Consider the following 21949-nt stretch of genomic DNA (forward strand, 5'->3'; position numbering starts at 1 on the left):
CTGTTGTTGTTTGGAATGGAGGCCGAGGAAGGCTTGGCTCCAAGCGACCAGACGACGGAGAACTGGCAGAAGAGGCAAGCCACTGGCATTTTCAGGATGGAAAATGAGGCAGCTTTCCAGTCTTCGATGCTCACACCCCACCGATCCCTGGCGCTATTATTAACCCCCAGAGCTGCAGCCTCTGCTCTGCCAGCTGGATACTGCTTCTGTTTAATTCTGTTCCTAGTATCTGCATCCAAGAAGGCAGGGACCGCTGCCTTGATAGAGGGATAATGTTATGAATTAATTTCCCTGTGGAAAAAAAATCCACAATTTTGCAGATGGTTAGTCTAGTCTTTCAAGATGAATTCCTAGTGTGCCACCTAGTGGGGAAAGTGTGCATGACACGCAGAACACTTTCTCTTGGCTTTTTGCAAAACAGCAAGGAAATTAGTACTTTTGCATTTATGAACGATTCTTTTTCTCCTTCTCCTAAATCTGCTGTTAGCCCATTTCTCAATCTCCTACAGTTGCAATAGCATCTGGGGTTCAGTTCTCTTCCTGGGAATAGCGATGGGAGTGACATTCACTTATTTATTTTACAGGTAGTCACCCTACCTATTCAACAGATAGAATACTAAGTCTAAAAAGGAAACACGAGAAACTAAAACAGTGCAAGGAGGGAGAGAAAAATGTAAGACAGGTGGCTTCTGACCTTCCCCAACACAGATATAAAAGTACATAAAAGTTAATCTCTTGCTATTAATTAAACGCTTAGTAAGATTATTTCTCTAAAATCAAACCATTTAATCATCAGAACCCAAAATCAAAACTTCCAACTGGGGCAGAATGTGACTGCACGGATCATAAATAGTGTTGGCTCCTCGGCACATGTAACACCGCTGCTACAGGAGCTGCGCTGGTTGCCGGTGTGCTTCCGGGTGCAATTCAAGGTGCTGGTTGTCACCTTTAAAGCTCTCCATGGCCTGGGACCGAGTTACCTGAGGGACCGCCTTCTCCCAGTTGTTTCTGCCCATCCAATTCCATCTAGTAGGTTGGGAATGCTGCGGGTCCCGTCAGCCAGGGAGTGTTGGCTGGCGGGAACTAGAAGGCGGGCCTTCTCCGTAGCGCCTGCCCTCTGGAACATCCTCCCTCCAGAAATTAGGATGTCCCCGACCCTGCTGGCCTTTCGTAAGGCCGTGAAGACCCGGCTTTGTGCCCGGGCCTGGGGCCTCGAGCGTGTGGATGGTCCCGTCTCTTGGCTGTATTAACATCCATGCATTGCTCGCTTGGCATCCATGTATATTTATTTTGCATTTATTTTATACTTTAACTGTTTTAATTATAATTGTTTTATGGTTTTATTGTTGTAAGCCGCCCAGAGTCACTTGTTGAGATGGGTGGCTATAGAAATCAAATAAAGAAATAAAAGTCAAAACTTCATTTTTTTGCGTTACAGGCAAATAGTCCAAAAGCAGCTTCCAAAGAGAAACAAATCCAGTTATGGTATTTTCTCTTATCAATGCTGTCAGTTTATTACAGTATGTGGCCACCAATGTGGCTCTACCAACTACCCAGAGAGAGAAAAAAGGGCCAGGAAATCTCCTTCCTTCTCTAATTGTCACTGCATCGTTGTTCAGCCTGGGATCAACCGTCCTGCACAAGGGGCCTGTGGCTACCTGTGCAACTTGAAGGGCAGTGTACAATCTTTGGGCTGCCAGATTGTACACCGCCCACTGAATCCATATATTCTAGGTAAATTCAAGGTTTGCATCAATGTTTCACGGAAAGCCTACAGTTTAATCCTCCCCTCGTGCTAATCGGTCCCACAGGCGTGGGCACGGCCTGCAGGGGGTGAATTGTTTCCTGCAGAGTGTCCGCCCTGAGCGTTCAGGAGCTTCACGCCACTGAAAAGCCGGAAGGCGATCTCTTCGTAGCTCACAGACGCTCCGCATTCGAACAAGCAGCCGAAGAAGAGCGAAGGGCCTTCCCCTCCGCACACGGCCAGGTCGGAGTAGCCGCTGGGCCCCTCGTTCAAGATCCAGGGGGGGTTCCAGGAGCCTTCCTCCAGCGGGCAGGTGTTCAGGTGGACGCCCAGATCAACACGCTTCTTTTGGTTGGTTGGATGGGAGAAGATCAGCCACGACTTGGGGCTTTTTGAGGAGGCAAAGGGAGACTGGGCCCCCAACTCTAGCGCAGGGAAACTCACCACACTGCCTTGACAGCCATGAGAAGTCTCCTGCAGCTTCTGGGACCGGAAGGAGTCTTCAAAGAGGCGCCCACCATCTCTGCTGAAGGCCTCAACCCGGTATCTGTCAGGACTGCGGGCATTGCAGTATAACACTGGGCTAGCACTCTGGCCCACCAGTTCGGCAATTTGGCACTCTGAAGCCTGCAGTGTTTTGAGCAGCTGGCCCTTCAGCCAAGTCCTCCCACCGTCATCGCTGTAGAAGGTGAAGGAGTGAGGTCTGGTGGAACAGCGGAGTGGGTGCCCACAGAAACGTTTGTGGATGTAGCAAGCGTAGGCTGGGATGACCAGCCGCCCAGAACTCAGTTGCACCCCGTGGCCTGGTCCCACAGCAAAAGTGGCCCAGTTTCTCACGTCATCGCCAATCACCTGCTCCGTCAAGTCTGTCATGGGGCTCCACGTGCATCCACCATCTTTGCTGAAGATGTAGCCCAGCCTGGCCGCGTTCTTGCTCCTAAAGATCTGACATCGTGTTGTGATGTGGTCCAGAACACAAATGAAGAACAAGAAAATGGTGTTGTCTTTCACCTCGTAGACGGGGCAAGGATTCATGGTGCGATATTTTGGCAGCATGGCTCTAGTTAGACGTTCTTGGGGACTCCACTAGAGAGAAGATAAGAAATGGTAAACTAATCAGCACCAGAGAGAGAATCTATGCTGCTATTCACCTACCGTCATACTCAAAATAACTGGGTCTAGACCAGGGTTTCTCAACCAGGGTTCCGTGAGAGGTCGCCAGGGGTTCCCTGGGAGATCACAATTTATTTATAAAATTATTTCAAATTCGAGCAACTTCACCTTAAGGAGGTATGTTTCATGCTTTATTTTCAGTTTAAGGACACTGTTTGTGCATCTAGACAGGCCTACCCATGAAACGAATAGATTAATTTCGTAACGTCTGGCCTGTATTGGAGCATGAATGTGCAGGGGTTCCCCGAGGCCTGGAAAATATTTCAAGGGTTCCTCCAGGGTCAACAAGTTGAGAAAGGCTGCTCTAGAGGAAGAGAGAGAGTCACAGCCATCACCACAACGACAGCTGTTTTCGTGGCTGACATGCTCCTGTGAGAAAGGGGGATAGTGATGTTTTTTTTGCAAAAAAAAAAAAAAAAGGTTATTTCTACAATAGAACAGAACTTGCTTTTTCAGTAAATTGCCAAATGAAGCTTGCTTTTCTAGTAACTTGCAAAACTAAGCTTGCTTGTCAGTATGTTGAGGATGTGGGATATGTGGTCAGGGGAACAGGAGACTGTTTCTCCATAAGGGCAGGTATAAAGGAAATAAGCTGCCCAACCAATGCTGAAAATAAGCTCAACACCAGTACTAGCAAGCTTTGTGGTCAGACAAGACCCTGACCTACTTGCTCCAAGGGGGCTAGTTGCCTTATAAGGAAAAGAATAAATAGGGGATTGGGGGAGGTAAAAAGTGAGGAATGGGAGATATAAACAAAGGCAGGACTTCCTGCAAACTCTAAGGCGTCTCGGATAGGCTGTGAACTCCCAAGTACCTGTCCAGTGGGGAACAGGAGGAGGGATTCCACCGGCCGGGGGTAGGGAATAAAACTGCATGCTTTGTGTGAAGGGGTGCGCCTATCTTGGCTGGGCACCCGTCCTTGCAAGAATGTTAATAAAACCTTTTTGCTGCTTCTCAAGACTTTGTCAAATTTGTTCCGTGAGTACGATTCTCACAACTGGGGGCTCGTCCAGGATCCAAAAGTCTTCGGACTTCTGGGCACTGCCCTGACGGCCAGGAAGGCATGCCCCACTGATTTCAGTGGTCCTGCCCTGGAGCAGTGGTCTGAGGTCTCTGAACGACAGAGGATCCCAGGGAAACTAAACCTATTTGAGAGGTAGCAAAAGGACATTGAGAAAAAGGTAACCGGACCTATAACTGCGGTGACCAGTCAGACCTCGTGCACGAGCCAAAGGTAAGGAAAAGGGGGACTATAAGTACTTACCTTGGTGGTCGGGACCAGGGAAGGAAAATTGGACTTAAATACTTCCCTGGTTGGACATTCTGTGAGGGTGGGACCCTCTATGAGACTTTGAAAGTGAATGGATGAGACGGTCAAGGGTGTACGAAGTGATTGTGGAGTCTGGATCTGCAGTTCTGTTCTCCCGCGAGGGAAACGGAGGAGGACGAAGCGTTGGTTAACGGGTGAAAGTCGAAGTCTCGGGACAGACAGAATGGGGAATAGGAAATCTAGGCCTAGTGGGGAGACGGGGTCTCCGGGAAATAAGGACTCCAGGAAAGGTAGTCCGGGAAACATTCCTCCAGATAGTCCTTTAGGAGTAATGTTGAAAAACTGGAAACACGTGTCTCGTACAAGGGATAAGGATAAGAAGAAAATGATATAGTACTGTTGTTTTGTGTGGACCAAAGAACCTATAAAAGGGACAGCTGTTTGGTGGCCCAAGTTTGGATCTTGGGAAGACGGTGAAACAAGCCCTAAACATCTGTGTTAAAAATAAGGAGCCTTGGCCCGAGGAGGAATCAAAATATGCTTTGTGTTGGGTAAAATCTGCCAGCCTAATGATGCCTCTCAGGGCCAAAGAAAACCATGGTGAATTATTCTGTAAAAGTATGGCCTGCGTAGAAATTGATCGGGGTTTTTGTTTGGCTACCATATGGAACTGATGATTTGGCTATTTGTGAAGATTTAAATATTACTATAAATGAGACTAAAGTGAGAAGTGAGGAGTGCAGCATGGTTAGGAAAACAAACCAACTCAACCATGACATTGTCAAAATGGGACCCCTTGGGTGACTTGCCGCCCTACAATGTAGTGGGGACAGCTCCTCCAACGGAACCCCAGTCTGAAAAGGATAATGGAATTCCAAAGGAAACCAGAAATCTCACAGGAGAAAATGAAGAGTTAATAAAGCAAATGGGAAGTTGTGGTAGAGAAGGGACCTTTTCACCTATCGGCCGAAGGTTCGCCCAGCCAGAAGTCATTGCACCATTTAGACAGGTGCCCTTGGCTGCTGGTGGCGTGGGTCTGGTGGGGGTTCCCTTGCACGCAATGCATGTTAGGAACTTCAGGAAGAAATCACAAAACCAGAGGCTTGGGAGAAGAGGAAGCTGAAGTGTCACCACCACCCTACAGTCAAAGCCATGGGAGAGGTAGGGAAGGATGTGGGGGTTGTGGGGAAAAAAACGGGTGAGACCTGTGGGGAGACCTAGTAATTAGAATTGAAAAGTTAGTAGTTTTTATTTTATTTTGTTTATTTTTGAGTGTGTTTGTGCATGCACATGTATTTTGTTTGCTTGTGTGTGTGTTTTGATTTTTATCGTCTCTTTGGAAAATACCTTGGGCTGCCATAGGTGCACATTGGCCCCGAGTTTGTTTTGTTGATGGGAAAGCGACCAAAAACAGTTGCCATGTTTATAAGTATGTCTGAATTTTATAACCGTCTATGTCTTGTTTGCGAGAGAGCTGAGGACTGGCAACTGTCTGTGGAGCGAAGGTTGGATGAAGTGTCAAAGACTGTGATTTAGTGGAGAGCCTGTGGTTGGGCTGATGCAAATCCACAATCCGATGTGGCAAGATATTCAGACTTTGCTATCAGTCTTCCTGACATTGGAGGAACAGAGGATGGTTATTGAAATAGGACAGAAAAGGGAAAAAGTTGGGAGGATATTGAAAGAAAACTACAAAAGTTGGGGGGGGGGGGTGCCGGCAGAGCCCATCAATGAATAGGGTGTTTGCAGGGCAACCCCAGGAGGAAGAGAGGAAGGAGAGAGAAAAAAGAAAGAAAGATGAGATGCCTTGTTTTTAGCTCAAGGTTTGCGGCCCCAAAGAGGGGGAGGCAGGGGGAGTTCTCGGAAGATTGGGTCGAGGAGGCGTCCCATGGAAAGGAGGGCTCGGGAAACAACGGCGACAGGCAGGGTGCAGGCTGGACCCTGATCAAAGAAGAGACACTAGAGAAGAGAACTCACCAGGAAAGGACCTGGAGAGACGCAGGCTCTCTGGGGAGGGGAGTTGAGCTGAATCACAACAGGGCAGTTGAGTGTGGATCGTCTCCAATGGGCCTGGGAGCGGCTAGATTCCTCTTGATGGGAGCTATCGCCCTTTTAATAAAGCATTCCTTTCTCCTGGCTGAGAGGTAGGGAGGAAGAGCTTCTGTGTTCCTGCAGGGCTGTGATGGATTGCATGTGGCAACAGCCTGTTGAGGCATTGGTGTGCGGTTTTCTTTTTGAGAGCATTTGTTTGTCTGAATGTGCGCGTACATGTAAGGTTGAGAAACTGTTTTGAGTTGTGAAAAGAGAGTTTAGAGACTGTGTGTGTCTATTCCTTAGGAGGCTGCAGGTTCTGGCCATGCCTGCATCCACCATTTATTCTGGTTGTGTGTGTGTGTTGTGATTTGTGTAATTTGAATGCATATTATGGGGAAGTTGAAAGGTTTTTGTCGATCCTTTCCCACTTTTTTAATTGTTTGAGGAGTATGTGTGTTTCATTATTTGCCCAGTCTCACCCAAACTCCCCCCTTCAGTCTGCCTCTTGCCTGCTTGTTACAGGCTTGAGGATCGAGATGAGGGGACAGAAGGGCGACAGAGGGGAGGGGCAGTGCTTTTACAGAAGATCCTTTACTCCCCCATCTTTTTAGGGTTCTTCCTTTTACAATACCTTTACACACATCAGGGGCAATCTTTTAAGTTTCAGAGATGTCTCTTTCTGCAGCTGCTGCTGCAGAAGGAAATTATTACTCCCCTTGTGAAAGGGGGGGGGGAATCTGGGCAGTTTCAGAGAAGCAATGAGTCAGAGAAAGGGGGGCACCCCTTTGTTCTCACAGCTCCACTCTGCCCTGCCCCTGGCATTCCAGTTTTAGAAAAAGTGTGTGTGTGTGTGTTTATAAATTTTATATGGATGAAATTTGTTAAATTTTAATCACTCCTCAACATGGCACAGGATGATAAAAGCAGAAGAGAGAGGGAGGAAAAATTTGGACCATGTATGGTTTTAGTAGAGCTTCCATGGACTGGTATGATCTATCTGAATTTTGTTTTTTTGTTTTTGTTTTAACAATTTTGGCTATGGAAACAGTCCAAACACTAGAGAAACCCTGATGTCAATGCTTTTTTTTTTTTAATTAGTTTTACGAGTTTTGATTTTAGCAAAGTTATTGGGGAATTAAATATTGGCAATTGAAGTATATAATATTGTTTTTATTGGAAAAAAATGACTTAAAGTCATTATTTATGCATTAAAATTAGAGGTTTGGCTGTGAAAGTCTTGACCCAGTTTTGGGGGTTTTGGAAAAGACTTGTTGTCTAAGCAATTGGGTCAGGTGGCGAAGAGATGGCCAGCCTGCTTACTTAGGGTGGTATTTTGCTAGGGCAGGAAAGTTAGTTTTATCCAAAGTAGGGCTTAGATAAATCCAAAACTACACCTACCAATCTAGTCACATGGGACAAATGCTTTAGGGGATTGCGTGTCTAGAGTATTTATTTGTCCTGGAATCTTTCTGAAAGCCAAACAGGTGTGTGTGAGAGATGTGTGGTATGCCAAAAGGACAACCCAAAGACCAACCAAGTTGGGTGAACTGCTTCTTAGCATGGGTGAAAGGCTTTCTTTATAGGCCGAAAAGACACTTGGAGAGGCTAGGACCAAAGGCCAGATGAGTGGTGGTGGGAGTATTGGTGGCTCTGGGATGCTGTGTAATTCCTTGTGTTGGGGGATTAATGCAAAGACTAATAGAAACTGCAATCTCTAAACAGATGCCTTTAGAACCTCCACCTTACAGTGAAACTCTGATGTTAATGGACGAAGGTGAGAATGGTCTACGTAACGAAGAAGAATGTGACAGGAATTGTCAGGACAATTAGAAAATTCAGATGAGACTGAATTATAAAGTTGCAAAAAGCGACAGGATGTTAAAAAGAAAAAGGGGGGAATTGTGAGAAAGGGGGGGTCGCAATGTTGTTTTTGCAATAGCTATTTCTATAAGATTGCTTTTCCAGTAGCTTGCAAAACTCAGCTTGCAAAATATTGAGGATGTGGGATATATGTGGTTGGGCAAGCAGGAGACTGTTCCTCCATAAGGGCAGGTATAAAGGAAGTAGGCTGTCTACCCAAGCTGAAAATGTGCTCAACACCAGTTCTAGCAAATTTTGTGGTCAGACACGACCCCAACCTACTTGCTCCAAGGGGGCTAGTTGCCTTAAGAGGAAAAGAATAAATAGGGGACCGGGGGAGGTAAAAAGTGAGGAATGGGAGATATAGAAAAAGGCGGGACTTCCTGCAAAATCTAAGGCGTCTCGGATAGGCTGTGAACTCCCAAGTACCTATCCAGTGGGGAACAGGAGGAGGGATTCCACTGGCCGGGGGTAGGGAATAAAACTGCATGCTTTGTGTGAAGGGGTGCGCCTATCTTGGCTGGGCACCCGTCCTTGCAAGAACGTTAATAAAACCTTTTTGCTGCTTCTCAAGACTTTGTCAAATTTGTTCCGTGAGGGACTTTTCCTGAGCCACGTTTCTCACAATCCTAAGTAGCCTCAACTTTAGACTTGGTCAAGGGCACTGTTGTTCTTGGTTCTTAAGCAGCCATGGTGATCGCCTTGGCTCTCTCCTTTGAAGCTGTGTGGGCATCCTGGGGCTCAGCTCCCTGCCAGAATCTGCCCTTCATTACCTGAGCCTGCCCTCTCCTGTTGCTACTCATTGTCCCCCTGATCTACTCCAGGTGATTGACTGCCTGCTGGCTTCCAAGGCTGATAGTGCATCAGATCAGGCCCTTCAGCCTCCAACTCAGAGGAGTCAGACCAGACCCAGAGAGAAACACCACGGGAAATCATGCCAGCTGTCTTTGGCAAAGAGACAAAGAAAAGGCCTGGGGCCTATATTCAGGTAATGCATTGCGCATTCTGCACCAAGCCATGTTTTGTTTTAAGCAGAGTTATGGAGCAAGCCATGACCTAAACCGTGAAGGGCCACCCAAGACGGGAAGGTCATGACAGAGAGGTCAGACTAAATGCGATCCCTGAGGAAGGTAATGGCAACCCACCCCAGTATTCTTGCCGTGAAAACTAAATGGATCAGCACAACCAGAGATATGTCGGTATACCATCGGAAGATGAGATCCCCAGGTCGGAAGATGGTCAAAATGCTACTGGGGAGGAACAGAGGATGAGCTCAACTAGCCCCAGACGTGATGACGCAGCTAGCTCAAAGCCGAAAGGACGGCTAGCGGCCGACGGTGCTGGTGGTGAACGGCGAATCCGATGTTCTAAGGATCAACACGCCACTGGAACCTGGAATGTAAGATCTATGAGCCAGGGCAAATTGGATGTGGTTATTGGTGAGATGTCAAGATTAAAGATAGACATTTTGGGCATCAGTGAACTGAGATGGACTGGAATGGGCCACTTCACATCAATGACCACCAGATCTACTACTGTGGACAAGAGGACCACAGAAGAAATGGAGTAGCCTTCGTAATTAATAGTCAAGTGGCTAAAGCAGTGCTTGGATACCATCCAAAAAACGATAGAATGATATCAATTCGAATTCAGGGCAAGCCATCTAACATCACAGTGATCCAAATATACGCCCCAACCACAGATGCTGAAGAAGCTAAAGAAGAGCAGTTCTATGAGGATCTGCAGCACCTGCTGGACAACACACTTAAAACAGATGTTATTTTCATCACAGGAGACTGGAATGCTAAGGTGGGCAGTCAAATGACACCTGGAATTACAGGTAAGCATGGCCTGGGAGAACAAAACGAAGCAGGACATAGGCTGATAGAATTTTGCCAAGACAATTCACTCTGCATAACAAACACTCTCTTCCAGCAACCTAGAGACGGCTTTATACATGGACTTCCCCAGATGGACAACACCGAAACCAGATTGACTACATCCTTTGCAGCCAAAGGGGGCGGACATCTATACAGTCGGTAAGAACAAGACCTGGAGCTGACTGTAGTTCCGATCACGAACTTCTTCTTGCACAATTTAGGATCAGACTCAAGAGATTAGGGAAGACCCACAGATCAGCTAGATATGAGCTCACTAATATCCCTAAGGAATATGCAGTGGAGGTGAAGAATAGATTTAAGGGACTGGACTTAGTAGATAGGGTCCCGGAAGAACTCTGGACAGAAGTTGGCAGCATTGTTCAGGAGGCGGCAACAAAATACATCCCAAAGAAAGAGAAAACCAAGAAGGCAAAATGGCTGTCTGCTGAGACACTAGAAGTAGCCCAAGAAAGAAGGAAAGCAAAAGGCAACAGTGATAGGGGGAGATATGCCCAATTAAATGCAAAATTCCAGGATTAGCCAGAAGAGATAAGGAATTATTTTTAAACAAGCAATGCGCGGAAGTGGAAGAAGACAATAGAATAGGAAGGACAAGAGACCTCTTCCAGAAAATTAGAAACATGGGAGGTAAATTCCAGGCCAAAATGGGTATGATCAAAAACAAAGATGGCAAGGACCTAACAGAAGAAGAAGAGATCAAGAAAAGGTGGCAAGAATATACAGAAGACCTGTATAGGAAGGATAACAATATCGGGGATAGCTTTGACGGTGTGGTCGGTGAGCTAGAGCCAGACATCCTGAAGAGTGAGGTTGAATGGGCCTTAAGAAGCATTGCTAATAACAAGGCAGCAGGAGACGACGGCATCCCAGCTGAACTGTTCAAAATCTTGCAAGATGATGCTGTCAAGGTAATGCATGCTATATGCCAGCAAATTTGGAAAACACAAGAATGGCCATCAGACTGGAAAAAATCAACTTATATCCCCATACCAAAAAAGGGAAACACTAAAGAATGTTCCAACTATCGAACAGTGGCACTCATTTCACATGCCAGTAAGGTAATGCTCAAGATCCTGCAAGGTAGACTTCAGACTTGTGACCTGTCCTCACACTTATGACCGTTGCAGCGTCCCTGCAGTCACATGATCAAAATTCAGGCACTTATCAACCAGCTCACACTTACGACAGTTGCAGCGTCCCGGGGTCATGTGATCACCATTTACAACCTTCCCAGCTGTCTTCTGACAAGCAAAGTCAATGGGGAAGCCGGATTTGTTTAACAACCACGGCAAAAAAGGTAGTAAAATCAGTGTGACTCACTAACCGCCTTGCTTAGTGATGGAAATTCCAGTCCCAATTGTGGTCATAAGTTGAGGACTACCTGTACTAACCAAACTTAGCATGCTGTACAAAAGAAACGACTTGGTGGTTTGCTGGTCTGGTTCAAGCAGTTGTGTGAACACAGCCATAGCATGACATGGGGTGGAAAGACAATCTATGGTATGCTCTGAATCCATCTGAAATGTGGAAGGTGAAATGACCAGTGATACAGATCTGGAGGAGCCTGGCTATTTTCAGATTCTGGCGTTACCTTGACAGAGCTACCCTCTTTCTGTCCGCGACGCATCACCAGGAACTTGGCGTGTTCATCCCGGGGCGAGGAGCGCTCCTCTGCAAAGGCCAGGAAGGTGGACTCCGAGGGCAGGTAGAGCAGAGCTGGGATGCGATAGGTGACACCCCCTTCCTGGCGGAACAGGGTCACCTTGCCAGAGCCCACTGGAGTCGCAGCCATCTTCTCTGGAGGCAGAAATATTCCAGGAGGGGGGAAAAAGAGAGACGTCAAATCAGGCCAACGTGTCCCACCTCCAGCAGTACAGGTAGTCCTCACTCAATGACTATTCATTTAGTGACAGTTCAGACTTATGACGGTGCTGAAAAAAACGACTTACAACCAGTGCTCACACAATCACGACAGTGACCCTGCAGTCACGTGATCACAGTTTAGGCACTTGGCAACCAGTTCGCCTTTTTGACCTTTGCAACATCCCAAGGTGATATGGTTGCCATTTTTTGACCTTCCTGGCCGGCTTCTAGCAAGCAGGATCAATGGGGAACCACGTGACTTGCTTAACAACCACATGACTTGCTTAATGACTGCAGTGATTTGCTGGCTGGGGAATTCTGGGAGTTGGAGTCCACCCATCTTAATGTGGCCACGGTTGAGCAACGCTGTCCTAATGCCTTCTCCCAAGCCATGACACTGAGATTAGTGGGGTTGGTGGGAAAAAAGCAATCATATGCCTTTTAAATAAATGCTTGTTAACGAAAGCTCGTGCATTTTAATCAACGATGTTAGTCAGAAAAGAAGCTTCCATACTCCCCATTTTTTCCAGCCTGGCACCTTTCCATCCACTGTACATTTCAAAACCAGCTCATTACAGTACGGGTAAAAGGGGTGGGGGGTGGCGGGGGTGCAGGCGGAAAGTGGCTTGCAAGCCAAGTTTGCGTTGAGCCACAACGTCCGTTCGCTCCCATCAGGGGTGGGAACCGATGATGGCGGGGGGCGGGGGGGACCACTCAGGCTCTCGCAATCCTCTGGCTTGTTCCTCACCCCCCCTCCCTCCCTACTGCACCCACAAGGGGGGGCAGCGGCACCGCCCGCCCCCTGGCAGGAGGGCAAAGCAGCCTTCGGAGACTGGGGGCCGCGCTGGCGCGGTGCCCCCTCCTGCTCCGCCTCCGAGGACGCCGGGGCGCCGGCCTTTCCTCCCCGCTCCCCTCCCGGGATTCCCCCTTCCCCGCGTCCCCGGGATCCCCCCCCTGCTCCGCGCCACCTCGCTCACCGCGCGACGGATCCCCTCCCGGCCACCGCAGCGGGCCCGCGCGAGGATCGCCAACCCGGAACTCCCAGCGTCGTCTCCGCCGCCTCGCTCCGCCCTCCGGCAGTCCCGCTCCGCCGGGGCGGGATTGGACGTCCGCCGAGCTCACCTCCCGTGCCAAGCAGCCGCGGGATTGTGGGGCGCGGGGGGACAGGCCGGCCGAGGCGGCCGCCCGGGTGCCCGCGGGCGCCAGGGCCACCCTGCGGCGCGTCGCCACCGGGGCGGCTCGAGGTTTGGAAAAGGGACCCCGGTTGGGACCGGCGCAGGGCGCGGGCGGGAGCAGCTGGCTCCGAGGGTCCCGGTGCGCCGAGCCGGCCACTGCTCCGAGGAGGAGGAGGAGGAGAGCCGTGGCAGTCTTCGCTGGCAATTCGCTGGATTGTATAGTTTTAGTAAATAACATTTTTACTATTATTTTTTTGATGTTATGTAAATATAGAGAGCTCTTGCACCGAAGTCAATTTCCTATTCTAATCTATTCTATTTCTATTCTATTCTGGAGTCCGTTGGCCCCCTTTGCAACTCACACATTTGACTAAAGGCATCAGCTTCCGCGGGCCACCGCGCACTTCAGACGCGTTGCGTGCGCCCGCACCGGATCAGAGACATAGATACGTCTGACGCCTCTCAGGAAGCTGCTTTATTAAGTGTATGCTTAATTGGATGGGGGGGGCGAGAGCAGCAAAACCCTTTCCCATTCAGACCCCCAATGGGTCAGAGCGATCCCTTGCGAACCTCCGTGGGCAGAGATGTTCGGACCGCGTGGTCAAGAAAGGCTAGCTCGCAGCTGCCACAGTGGGATCAAAGCTGCACCTGCTTTACGGCTATTAGCCAATTGTTTCAGATTACTTACCAGTATAATTATTTCATTTTATTTATCAAATTTATCAATTATCAAACAGTCCTATCAAAAAGGTTGGTGAGCCCGTTTGGTGTCGTGGTGAAGGCACCAGGCTAGAAACCGGGAGACCGTGAGTTCTAGTCCTGCCTTGAGCATGAAGCCGGCTGGGTGACCTTAGGCCAGTCCCTCTCTCTCAGCCCTAGGAAGCAGGCAAGGGCAAACCACTTCCGAAAAAACTTGCCAAGAAAACTGCAGGGACTTGCCCAGGCAGTCTCCCAGAATCGGACAAGATGGAACGGATTAAAAAAAAATCAGAAAGGTATTAAATATAATTTATTTCTATAAAAAAACGTAACTATTAACAATATGTTCCTTGGAAAGCTTTTGATTGGAATATTCATTTTAAAAAATTACCAACATTTAAATTTGTCTCTACATTTTCAAAATATGGTGACATTTATCAGCCTACAAGTAAGAACATGCAATTTTGATTCAGAAGAATTTCTCAGAACAAGATGTCTCTTTTTTCCATTACTGTTTACTTTAGTGATTAAAATGTTGTTTATTGCACTTTGCGCAAATGATCACATCCAGAGGATTAACACTGAGGGTGAAAATTATTGACTACATTTATTTGCTGATGACATGATCATAGCCCTCTCCAATGCAACACACTTTTCCTACTTTATTGACAGAATTTCAAAAATTTGCAAAAATGTCTAGCTTAACAATTAAAAAAAATCTACCAAAGTTTGCATTCATACATCACCCCATAAGCAAAAAATTATTTCCAATATGTTAGACATTCCCCTTGAAGACAACGATTTTAGATATTGGAATATACTGAAGAATTTAAATAAACTGTTGAATAATAATTCTGACTTCCTGGAGATGAAAAGATGGGAAATGATTTATCTAAGCATTTTAGGTCATAGAAGCAGTAATGATGCATTTATTTCAAACTATCGTGATAGATACTCCTGATAAAGGAAAAGGACTTAAAATACAGTATATTATCTATCAAGCAGCCTCACTGGCAAATAATGTTCTTGTATAATGGAGCATTCAACAAAACAATGGGTTGGGATGGAAAATATCTGTTTCCAGGGTAAGAATTTAAATGTATTTTTCTCTCCCCAAGACATTTTGGCAAAATAATGAATTTTGATAATAACTTTATGCAAGTGATGTACCAGATCTGAAGGTGTCAGCCTTCAGCATTAATTCCAGGCATTTTAACTCTTCACTGATAATACACCCAAATTATAACTAAATAGAAGTAGACAACTAAAATAATAGAAAAAGCAAGGTCTTTAGTAAACACTGAACAACTATAACAAAAAATTGGATGGTTTCTTTGGTGTCGGACCAATATTACAAGATTAAAAAGTGATGGGAATTGCAAATTGACATCTATCTCTTTTTGAAAAATTAATGTTAATTTCCCCCCCCCCCCAGAATCTAAGGGCATAATTTCAAACAAGTATCCAATTTTATGTGAAATAGATTATAGCGAATCTACCCCAAAGCAAAAACAAGTCTGGGACCCTTAGATGACTTGGTAGTCTCTCTGGTAGCATTACAAATATTTTTATTTACATCCACAGGGGAAATACGTCTTAACTGGTGGCATCAACCCAGTTAAGAGTCTGACATACAACTTCTGACTTTTTCCGTGAAACAGAAAAAAATGAAATTATGATACTGTATATGGTTTTCAAGATTAGAAAAAAATAGATTATAGAAAACCTGTAAGTAATGCTGTAACCATAGAGTAAGAGGTTAATTTAAATTTGTACTTATAACTTGTAAAAGAAAATCGGAAGTCACTTCTTTATATTTTCTTCTTCTTTTCTGCCTGCACTTTTGCCCTTTTCTCTTTTTCTTACCTGTTTTCTTTCTTTCCACCTCTTTATTCTGAATATTGATTCTCGTTTGTTTTTATCTTCCTTCTTTAAAATTTTAATAAAGTTATATATAAAAAAAGAATCTCACGTGTAACTTCTCAATATTCAGTGACATGCAGGCAGGGTTATAAATGGAGATGAACATTCTTTTATCTTTGGTGGGAATGCGATAAAGATCAGATTTTTGGAAGGACATGTTTAAAGAAGTGTTTTACATCACTAAACAAAAGATTCAGCTCTCTCTAAAACTAAGTTTGCTATCTGTAGTTGAGCCAAAGAATGGAAATATCGGGATAATATTTAAGTGGACCGATGGCAGGGTAAGATCTTGTCTATAGTGTTACTTGAAAAAGTCTATTTTTCATTTCACATCCATTTATGACAAGGCAAAGCAGTGCATCAGTGTTTTCAAGGAATGGTGGAATTTCATTGTTTATATAAGCATCCTGCAAACAGCTTGTAACAAACATTATGGGCATGGTAAAATGTACCTGCACGATGAAATTTTTTGAAATCCATTTTTTTTTAAATGGTGACTGGCAAGACTCCATGGGAGTTGTTCTGAAATCAGGAGTTTCATCCGTTGGCTGGTGTTTTCTGGAGGAGAGAATCACCCATTTATGTTGAGATGCAGGCACTGCTCACCCACTGTTAAGCATCCCAAACTTCCTGAAAACGCAGAAGAGGAAACCAGCAGATAACTAATATGCAAATTCCATCCGAGCTGCAAATCCTTCGGTAAAAGCCTAACAATTGGTCTTAAACGGTTGACCAGCCTTTGCATCTATCCAAGGAGGACGGGTTCCAAAGCAGGAGGCACTTGGTGTTCTTCTGAAGAGGAGAAACTGGCTGGTTGGTTTGGCATCCCCAAAAGCCATCTCTTAAAACCTCTATCTTGTAATTGCACGCCAGTGGATTAATACAGAAGATATGGGGAAGAAAGGGTAGGAGCCTCACGGTCTGATGCCAAGCGCTGAACCGTCCCAAAATTTGGAGAGCTACTTTGTTGAGGGAGGTGTGGCAGCGCAGCAGCTGTCCCTCACGTTCCTCAGGAGCTCATCAAGAGTGAAGAGGTGAAAAGCAATCTCCTCGCATTCCCTGGACACTCCACACTCAAACACGCACGCGAACACGCGTGATTCTCCCTCTTCACATACAGCCAGGTCCGAGTACCCACTGGGTCCTTTATTCAAGACCCAAGGGGACTTCCAGTGGCCCTCCTCCATCGGAGAAGTATTCAAGTAGATCCCCAGATCCACACGCTTCTTTCCGCTGGTGGGGTGGGAGTACATCAGCCACGACTTGGGATGCTCGGAGGAAGCAGAGGATGGAGAAGCGCCCACCTGCGGTGCTAACCCCTTTGGGTCCCTCTTTTGGCCCTGATCCAAGGGCTCCCGCATCGGGAAGAAACTCACTACGCTTCCTTGGCATCCATACGGCAGTTCACACAATTCTTTGCAAAGGGAGTGATTCGCAAAGTGTTGGCCATCGTCCATACTGTGGGCCTCAGCCCGGAATTTGTGCAAACTCCGGGCATTGCAATATAACACCCGCCTGTTGTCCTGGCAGGTCACCTCAGCCATCTGGCACTCGGACGTCTTCAAGCCCTTGAGGAGCTGGCTCCGAGCCCAAGTTTGGCCACCATCATCGCTGTAGAAACTCAAGCAATGGGGCTTGACCGACCACGTGAAGAGGCCAAACAAAGACTTGTGGATGTAGTAGGCATAGGCTGGGATGACCAGCCGCCCAGAACTCAGTTGCACGCCATGGCCTGGTCCCACAGCAAAGGTAGCCCAGTTCCTCATGCCGTCACCAATCACCTGCTCAGTCAGGTCTGTCGTGGGGCTCCATGTGCGGCCACCATCTTGGCTGGAGATGTAGCCCAGCCTGGCCGCGTTCCTCCCTGTTCTAAGCTGGTTCCACTCCGAAATATTGGCCTTGACGCAGATGAAGAAGAGGAAAACGATGCCACTTTTCTTGTCGTACACTGGACACGGGTTCATGGTGCGATGGTCGGGCAGTCCGGCTGTCCCCAGAGGCTCCTGGGGGCCCCACTAGGACAAGAAGGCTCAAAGTAAGTCCCTAGAGGAGGGGTTCTTAACCTGGGGCCCCCAGGCCCCAAGGGGTCAGTGGGGATAGATTTCAGGGTGTCTGTGAACTTGGGTGGGGAAAAGTGGTCACAACTTTATTTTCACCTACGTTTCTATCCCATATCGGTCATTTTAAAATATTCTGACAACTGCATTGGAGCATCATAGGTAATACAATCTCCACACATTTTACTGTATGTATTTAAATACGTTCTTCAGAGAAGGGGCCTGTAGGTTTTACCAGCCTCTCAAAGAGGCCCATGGAACAAAAAGGTTAAGAACCGCTGTCCTGGAGGGGTTTTCTCCTTTCCAATATGCGCTAAACTACATACTGAGATGGCTTAATCCTCAAAGCCAACTGAGATAGAAATCTCAAGATGCCTTTGTAGTGTGGGCTAAATTCTGGGGCTCTTCTTGCCCCGCAAATCTCTCTCCAAAGCATTACCTGCCATACAGTTTACCCCCTGAAAATCAGATGCCCTTCTACCTCTTCTTTTCTTCTAGATCAGTGTTTCCCAACCTTGGCAACTTTCAGACCGGTGGACTTCAACTCCCAGAATTCCCCAGCCAGCATGGCTGGCTGGGGAATTCTGGGAGTTGAAGTCCACCGGTCTGAAAGTTGCCAAGGTTGAGAAACACTGTTCTAGATGTCCAAAAATTAAACTGAATGCTGCCTGGTACTTAAATTCATGTCTCCCAGTAGACTCTCCATCTGCAAATTCCTTGCCTGCAAGGGTGGGGTGGGGAGAACTGCAATGTTTTCGGTATGGATACGCCTGTTGGGTTTTGGTGCTAGCACAGCAAAGCACTAGAAGGGATTTTACTTTTAATTTTGGAGGCCAATGCATTTGGAATGAGCGTGCCATCTATTTTTAGCGGACCTTGAAACAGAACTCCACTTCCCTTCCTTTCCCCAACACCCACCAATGCCAGAATGTTCGTGTCCTGCAGACTCTGCTCGAAAAGGACAGTGTCAGGGGGGAAGGCTAGGATCCACCGATTTGGTCCCTTTCAGATGTTACGCTGGTACTGTAGGTCAGTAACTGCAACACTGTAAGGACCATTGATCCCAGCCTAATGAAGATAGGGCCACATTTAATGGGCTGTCAAAAGAAGCGGGGGCTTCCATGTTTAAGTTGGACTGGGCAATTTTTCAGCAGCTGAAGGGGGCAGGCATTTTTTTAAACTCATTTTTTTCCTTGCAGTGGCCGGAAACTGGTGGGTCAGGAATGACGAACACTAGAGAGGTTTGGGTGGAATCTGGGGCTCAGCTCTCCATAGTAAACACACAATTTGCAGAAATCTTAAGTCTCCCGTGAATGATGGCCAACCTTGCTTGAGCTTTAAAAAGCTGGGATTGGATGGGTATGTGGGTGGGAGACCACAAGGAAATTCCAGGGCAAAAGGAGGAAGGCAGTATCCCAATTTATTCAAAGGCATCAGCTTTCGTGAGTTGCCGATCAGCTCCTCCAGTGCCTTCAGGGGCTAGTTTGATGGAGGACTTAAACTGGGATGTGGGAGAAGACAGGCTGGTTGTGCAGATGCAAATTCCCCGTGAGACGGATTCTGGGCTCCTTCTCCATGAACAGGGGGGATTAAATCCCGTTGTGTTCGCTCAGACCTTTGTGATGGCCTGAAAGCTGGGGAAGGGTGTCAGTTCAGCTGCCTGCGTTCAGTTGCACCGGTTTTGTGCTTTCATTCCAAAAATCTGGAGGATGCTGGCCACCCCTTTCCCCACTAACCAATTTTATTCAAAGGCATCCACTTTCAGCAGCTGAAGCTCCCTTCATCCAAGGCATGGAGGCTCTAAACTTGTGGGGGATTTAAATTGGGGTGCAGAAAGGAGGGGAAGACAGGCTGGCTAGGAAGATGCAGGTCCCTGTGATACAGATTACAAGTACCTTATCCACTAGCAACTAGAATGTGTTAAAATTATTTCATTACTTTAATTAATTCATTGTTGACGAATCAGAACTGGCTTCAAGACCCTGAGTTAATTTTTGTTTTAATGAGAGCAAGTGTTTTCATTAGTTTGATTTTTTTTTTAATTTTAAGAAAGTCTTGCTGTGGGCTGAGAGTAATTGTCTTGGAATCGTTTACTTGCTGAGCAACCATCAGCCGCTCTTTCTTTTGGAGTATGATCCCCAGAAGACTTTCAGAAGTGGGGGAGAGAGAAGGACAGAGCTGGGGGGGAGGAATTTACTGGGGTTCCTTTCTGGATGCAGAAGTCTGACAGATTCATTTCCTTTTTTAAAAAAAGAAATAAGTGACTGTTTGCTTCTACCACCAGCATCTAAAGTTTCTCTGGAACCAGAGTACTGTATATTTTCAGCACAGTTTCAAGTTACTGACTAAAGTACCTGGGATGGACACGTGTGGTGTGTGTATGTATATATATTTATCAGTGTTTTTCAAATATGGCAACTTTAAGATGTGTGGACTTCAACTCCCAGAATTCTCAACATTCCCAAAATTCTGGGAGTTAAAAGTCGACACATCTTTAAGTTGCCATGTTTGAAAAACATTGGTGATCTATGTGTGTATGTGTGTGTGAAGTGGGGGGGGGCAGGCAGATTGAGCAGCATTCTGTTCAAGAAAAAAAGTGTTACACACACACAGACACACACAAACACAAAGCCAGCAATCTAGCTGATTTTGCTTAATTTTAAAAAGCTAAGCAGAATCAGACACTTTTAAGTATGTGGCTGAGAAATCAGCTGATGGTCCCAGGGCCATAGAAAAGGTGATGCATGGGCTGGGGAATTCTGGGAGTTGAAGTTCCCCATGCATGGGTAGGGAATTCTGGGAGTTGAAGTCCAAACATCTTAAAATTGTTGACATTGAAAAACACTGAACTAAGTTTTCACCCACAGTATCTGAAGAGTGTGTAACTTTTAACAGGCAAATGTAAAATGGCCTAGGAATATTGTTTCCAATCCAAATTAAGGTTGGAATTGTCCGGCTGACCTAAACAGTTTAATCAGAACTGATCTGCACACTGGCTTCATGAAGATGATATTGCCAGCCTTGAGTGTTTTGCGACTTTTACTTTCTGCATTTATTTATTTACAATTCTTTGCATGCCACCTCCTCAAATGACTTTAGGTGGTTTATAATAGCGTATTAGAGATAATAATTATTAATCATAATCTATTTAATTTTTATGCTGCCCAACACCCAGTGACTCTGCATAAAATCCAAATATTTTAAATCTTTTTAAAAAAAAAATCTTCCAAACTGACTCTCCCAAAGTCCTACAGAAAATGAAAGTCATCGATGGATTCTTAAGGGGGGGGCATCTGCTGTTTCATAAGGGAGGGGCTGCCACAGAGAAGGACATTTTCCAGTTTCCAGATTCCACCCCTTGGTCTCTCTACGGCCAAGTGCCAGGAGCATTCTCTTCTGGTCAGATTGTGCTCTGTACGTCAGTGTGTGTAGGTGTGTGTGTGTGGGGATGCGCACAGATTCTAGCTGGATCAGACTGTTCCAAAGATAGGAAGGAATCCAGCTGTACAAAGGCTTATAGAAAGAACCAGCACATCGAACTGGTTGGGGGAAGCCTCTCCACCTACTGCCTTGGCAGAGATGAAAGCATTACAAGACTGCCTTAAAATTTCTCATCCACTTAGGATGCAAAGCAAGCTCCACCTGGTAAAGGTACTTTTGCAAATCCTCATTATTCACAGAAGAGGGGAATGCAGGTTAGCATTTAGCTCTTGAAGGATGCCGGTCTTTAGAAAATAAACAGAATTGCAAAACAGGCCAGCTGACCGCAGCAAAGGATACAGATCTGGGGTTGCATTTCTGGGCTCTGGCGTTACCTTGACAGAGGTACCCTCTTTCTGTCCGCGACGCATCACCAGGAACTTGGCGTGTTCATCCCGGGGCGAGGAGCGCTCCTCTGCAAAGGCCAGGAAGGTGGACTCCGAGGGCAGGTAGAGCAGAGCTGGGATGCGATAGGTGACACCCCCTTCCTGGCGGAACAGGGTCACCTTGCCAGAGCCCACTGGAGTCGCAGCCATCTTCTCTGGAGGCAGAAATATTCCAGGAGGGGGGAAAAAGAGAGATGTCAAATCAGGCCAACGTGTCCCACCTCCAGCAGTATAATTTTCAGTTCATCTTAATGCAGTTGACAACATTAAGATATGTGGACTTCAACTCCCAGAATTCTCCAGCCAGCTGTGCTGGCTGGGGAATTCTGGGAGTTGAAGTCCACCCATCCTAAAGTGGCCAAGTTTGAAACACACTCTGCAGGA

At 46.5% G+C, this 21949-nt stretch overlaps 3 protein-coding genes across 3 annotated transcripts in view; 1 reads left to right on the forward strand and 2 right to left on the reverse strand.

The window, feature by feature from the left end:
• PPME1 (protein phosphatase methylesterase 1) overlaps positions 1-21949 on the forward strand; it is a 170904-nt gene that overhangs the window by 57832 nt on the left and 91123 nt on the right. The window lies entirely within an intron of this gene.
• On the reverse strand, positions 1433-12889 carry LOC134499324 (sialidase-3-like). The gene is made up of 3 exons (XM_063306000.1): positions 12823-12889; positions 11574-11779; positions 1433-2830 (listed from the first exon to the last, which is right to left on the reverse strand). The coding sequence occupies exons 2-3, from the start codon at positions 11772-11774 to the stop codon at positions 1796-1798; spliced, it is 1236 nt and encodes a 411-aa protein (XP_063162070.1). The 5' UTR covers positions 11775-11779; positions 12823-12889; the 3' UTR covers positions 1433-1795.
• On the reverse strand, positions 15148-21784 carry LOC134499325 (sialidase-3-like). The gene is made up of 2 exons (XM_063306001.1): positions 21515-21784; positions 15148-17657 (listed from the first exon to the last, which is right to left on the reverse strand). The coding sequence occupies exons 1-2, from the start codon at positions 21713-21715 to the stop codon at positions 16602-16604; spliced, it is 1257 nt and encodes a 418-aa protein (XP_063162071.1). The 5' UTR covers positions 21716-21784; the 3' UTR covers positions 15148-16601.

This window comes from Candoia aspera, chromosome 5, assembly GCF_035149785.1.
Source record: "Candoia aspera isolate rCanAsp1 chromosome 5, rCanAsp1.hap2, whole genome shotgun sequence".
Lineage (NCBI taxonomy): Eukaryota > Metazoa > Chordata > Lepidosauria > Squamata > Boidae > Candoia > Candoia aspera.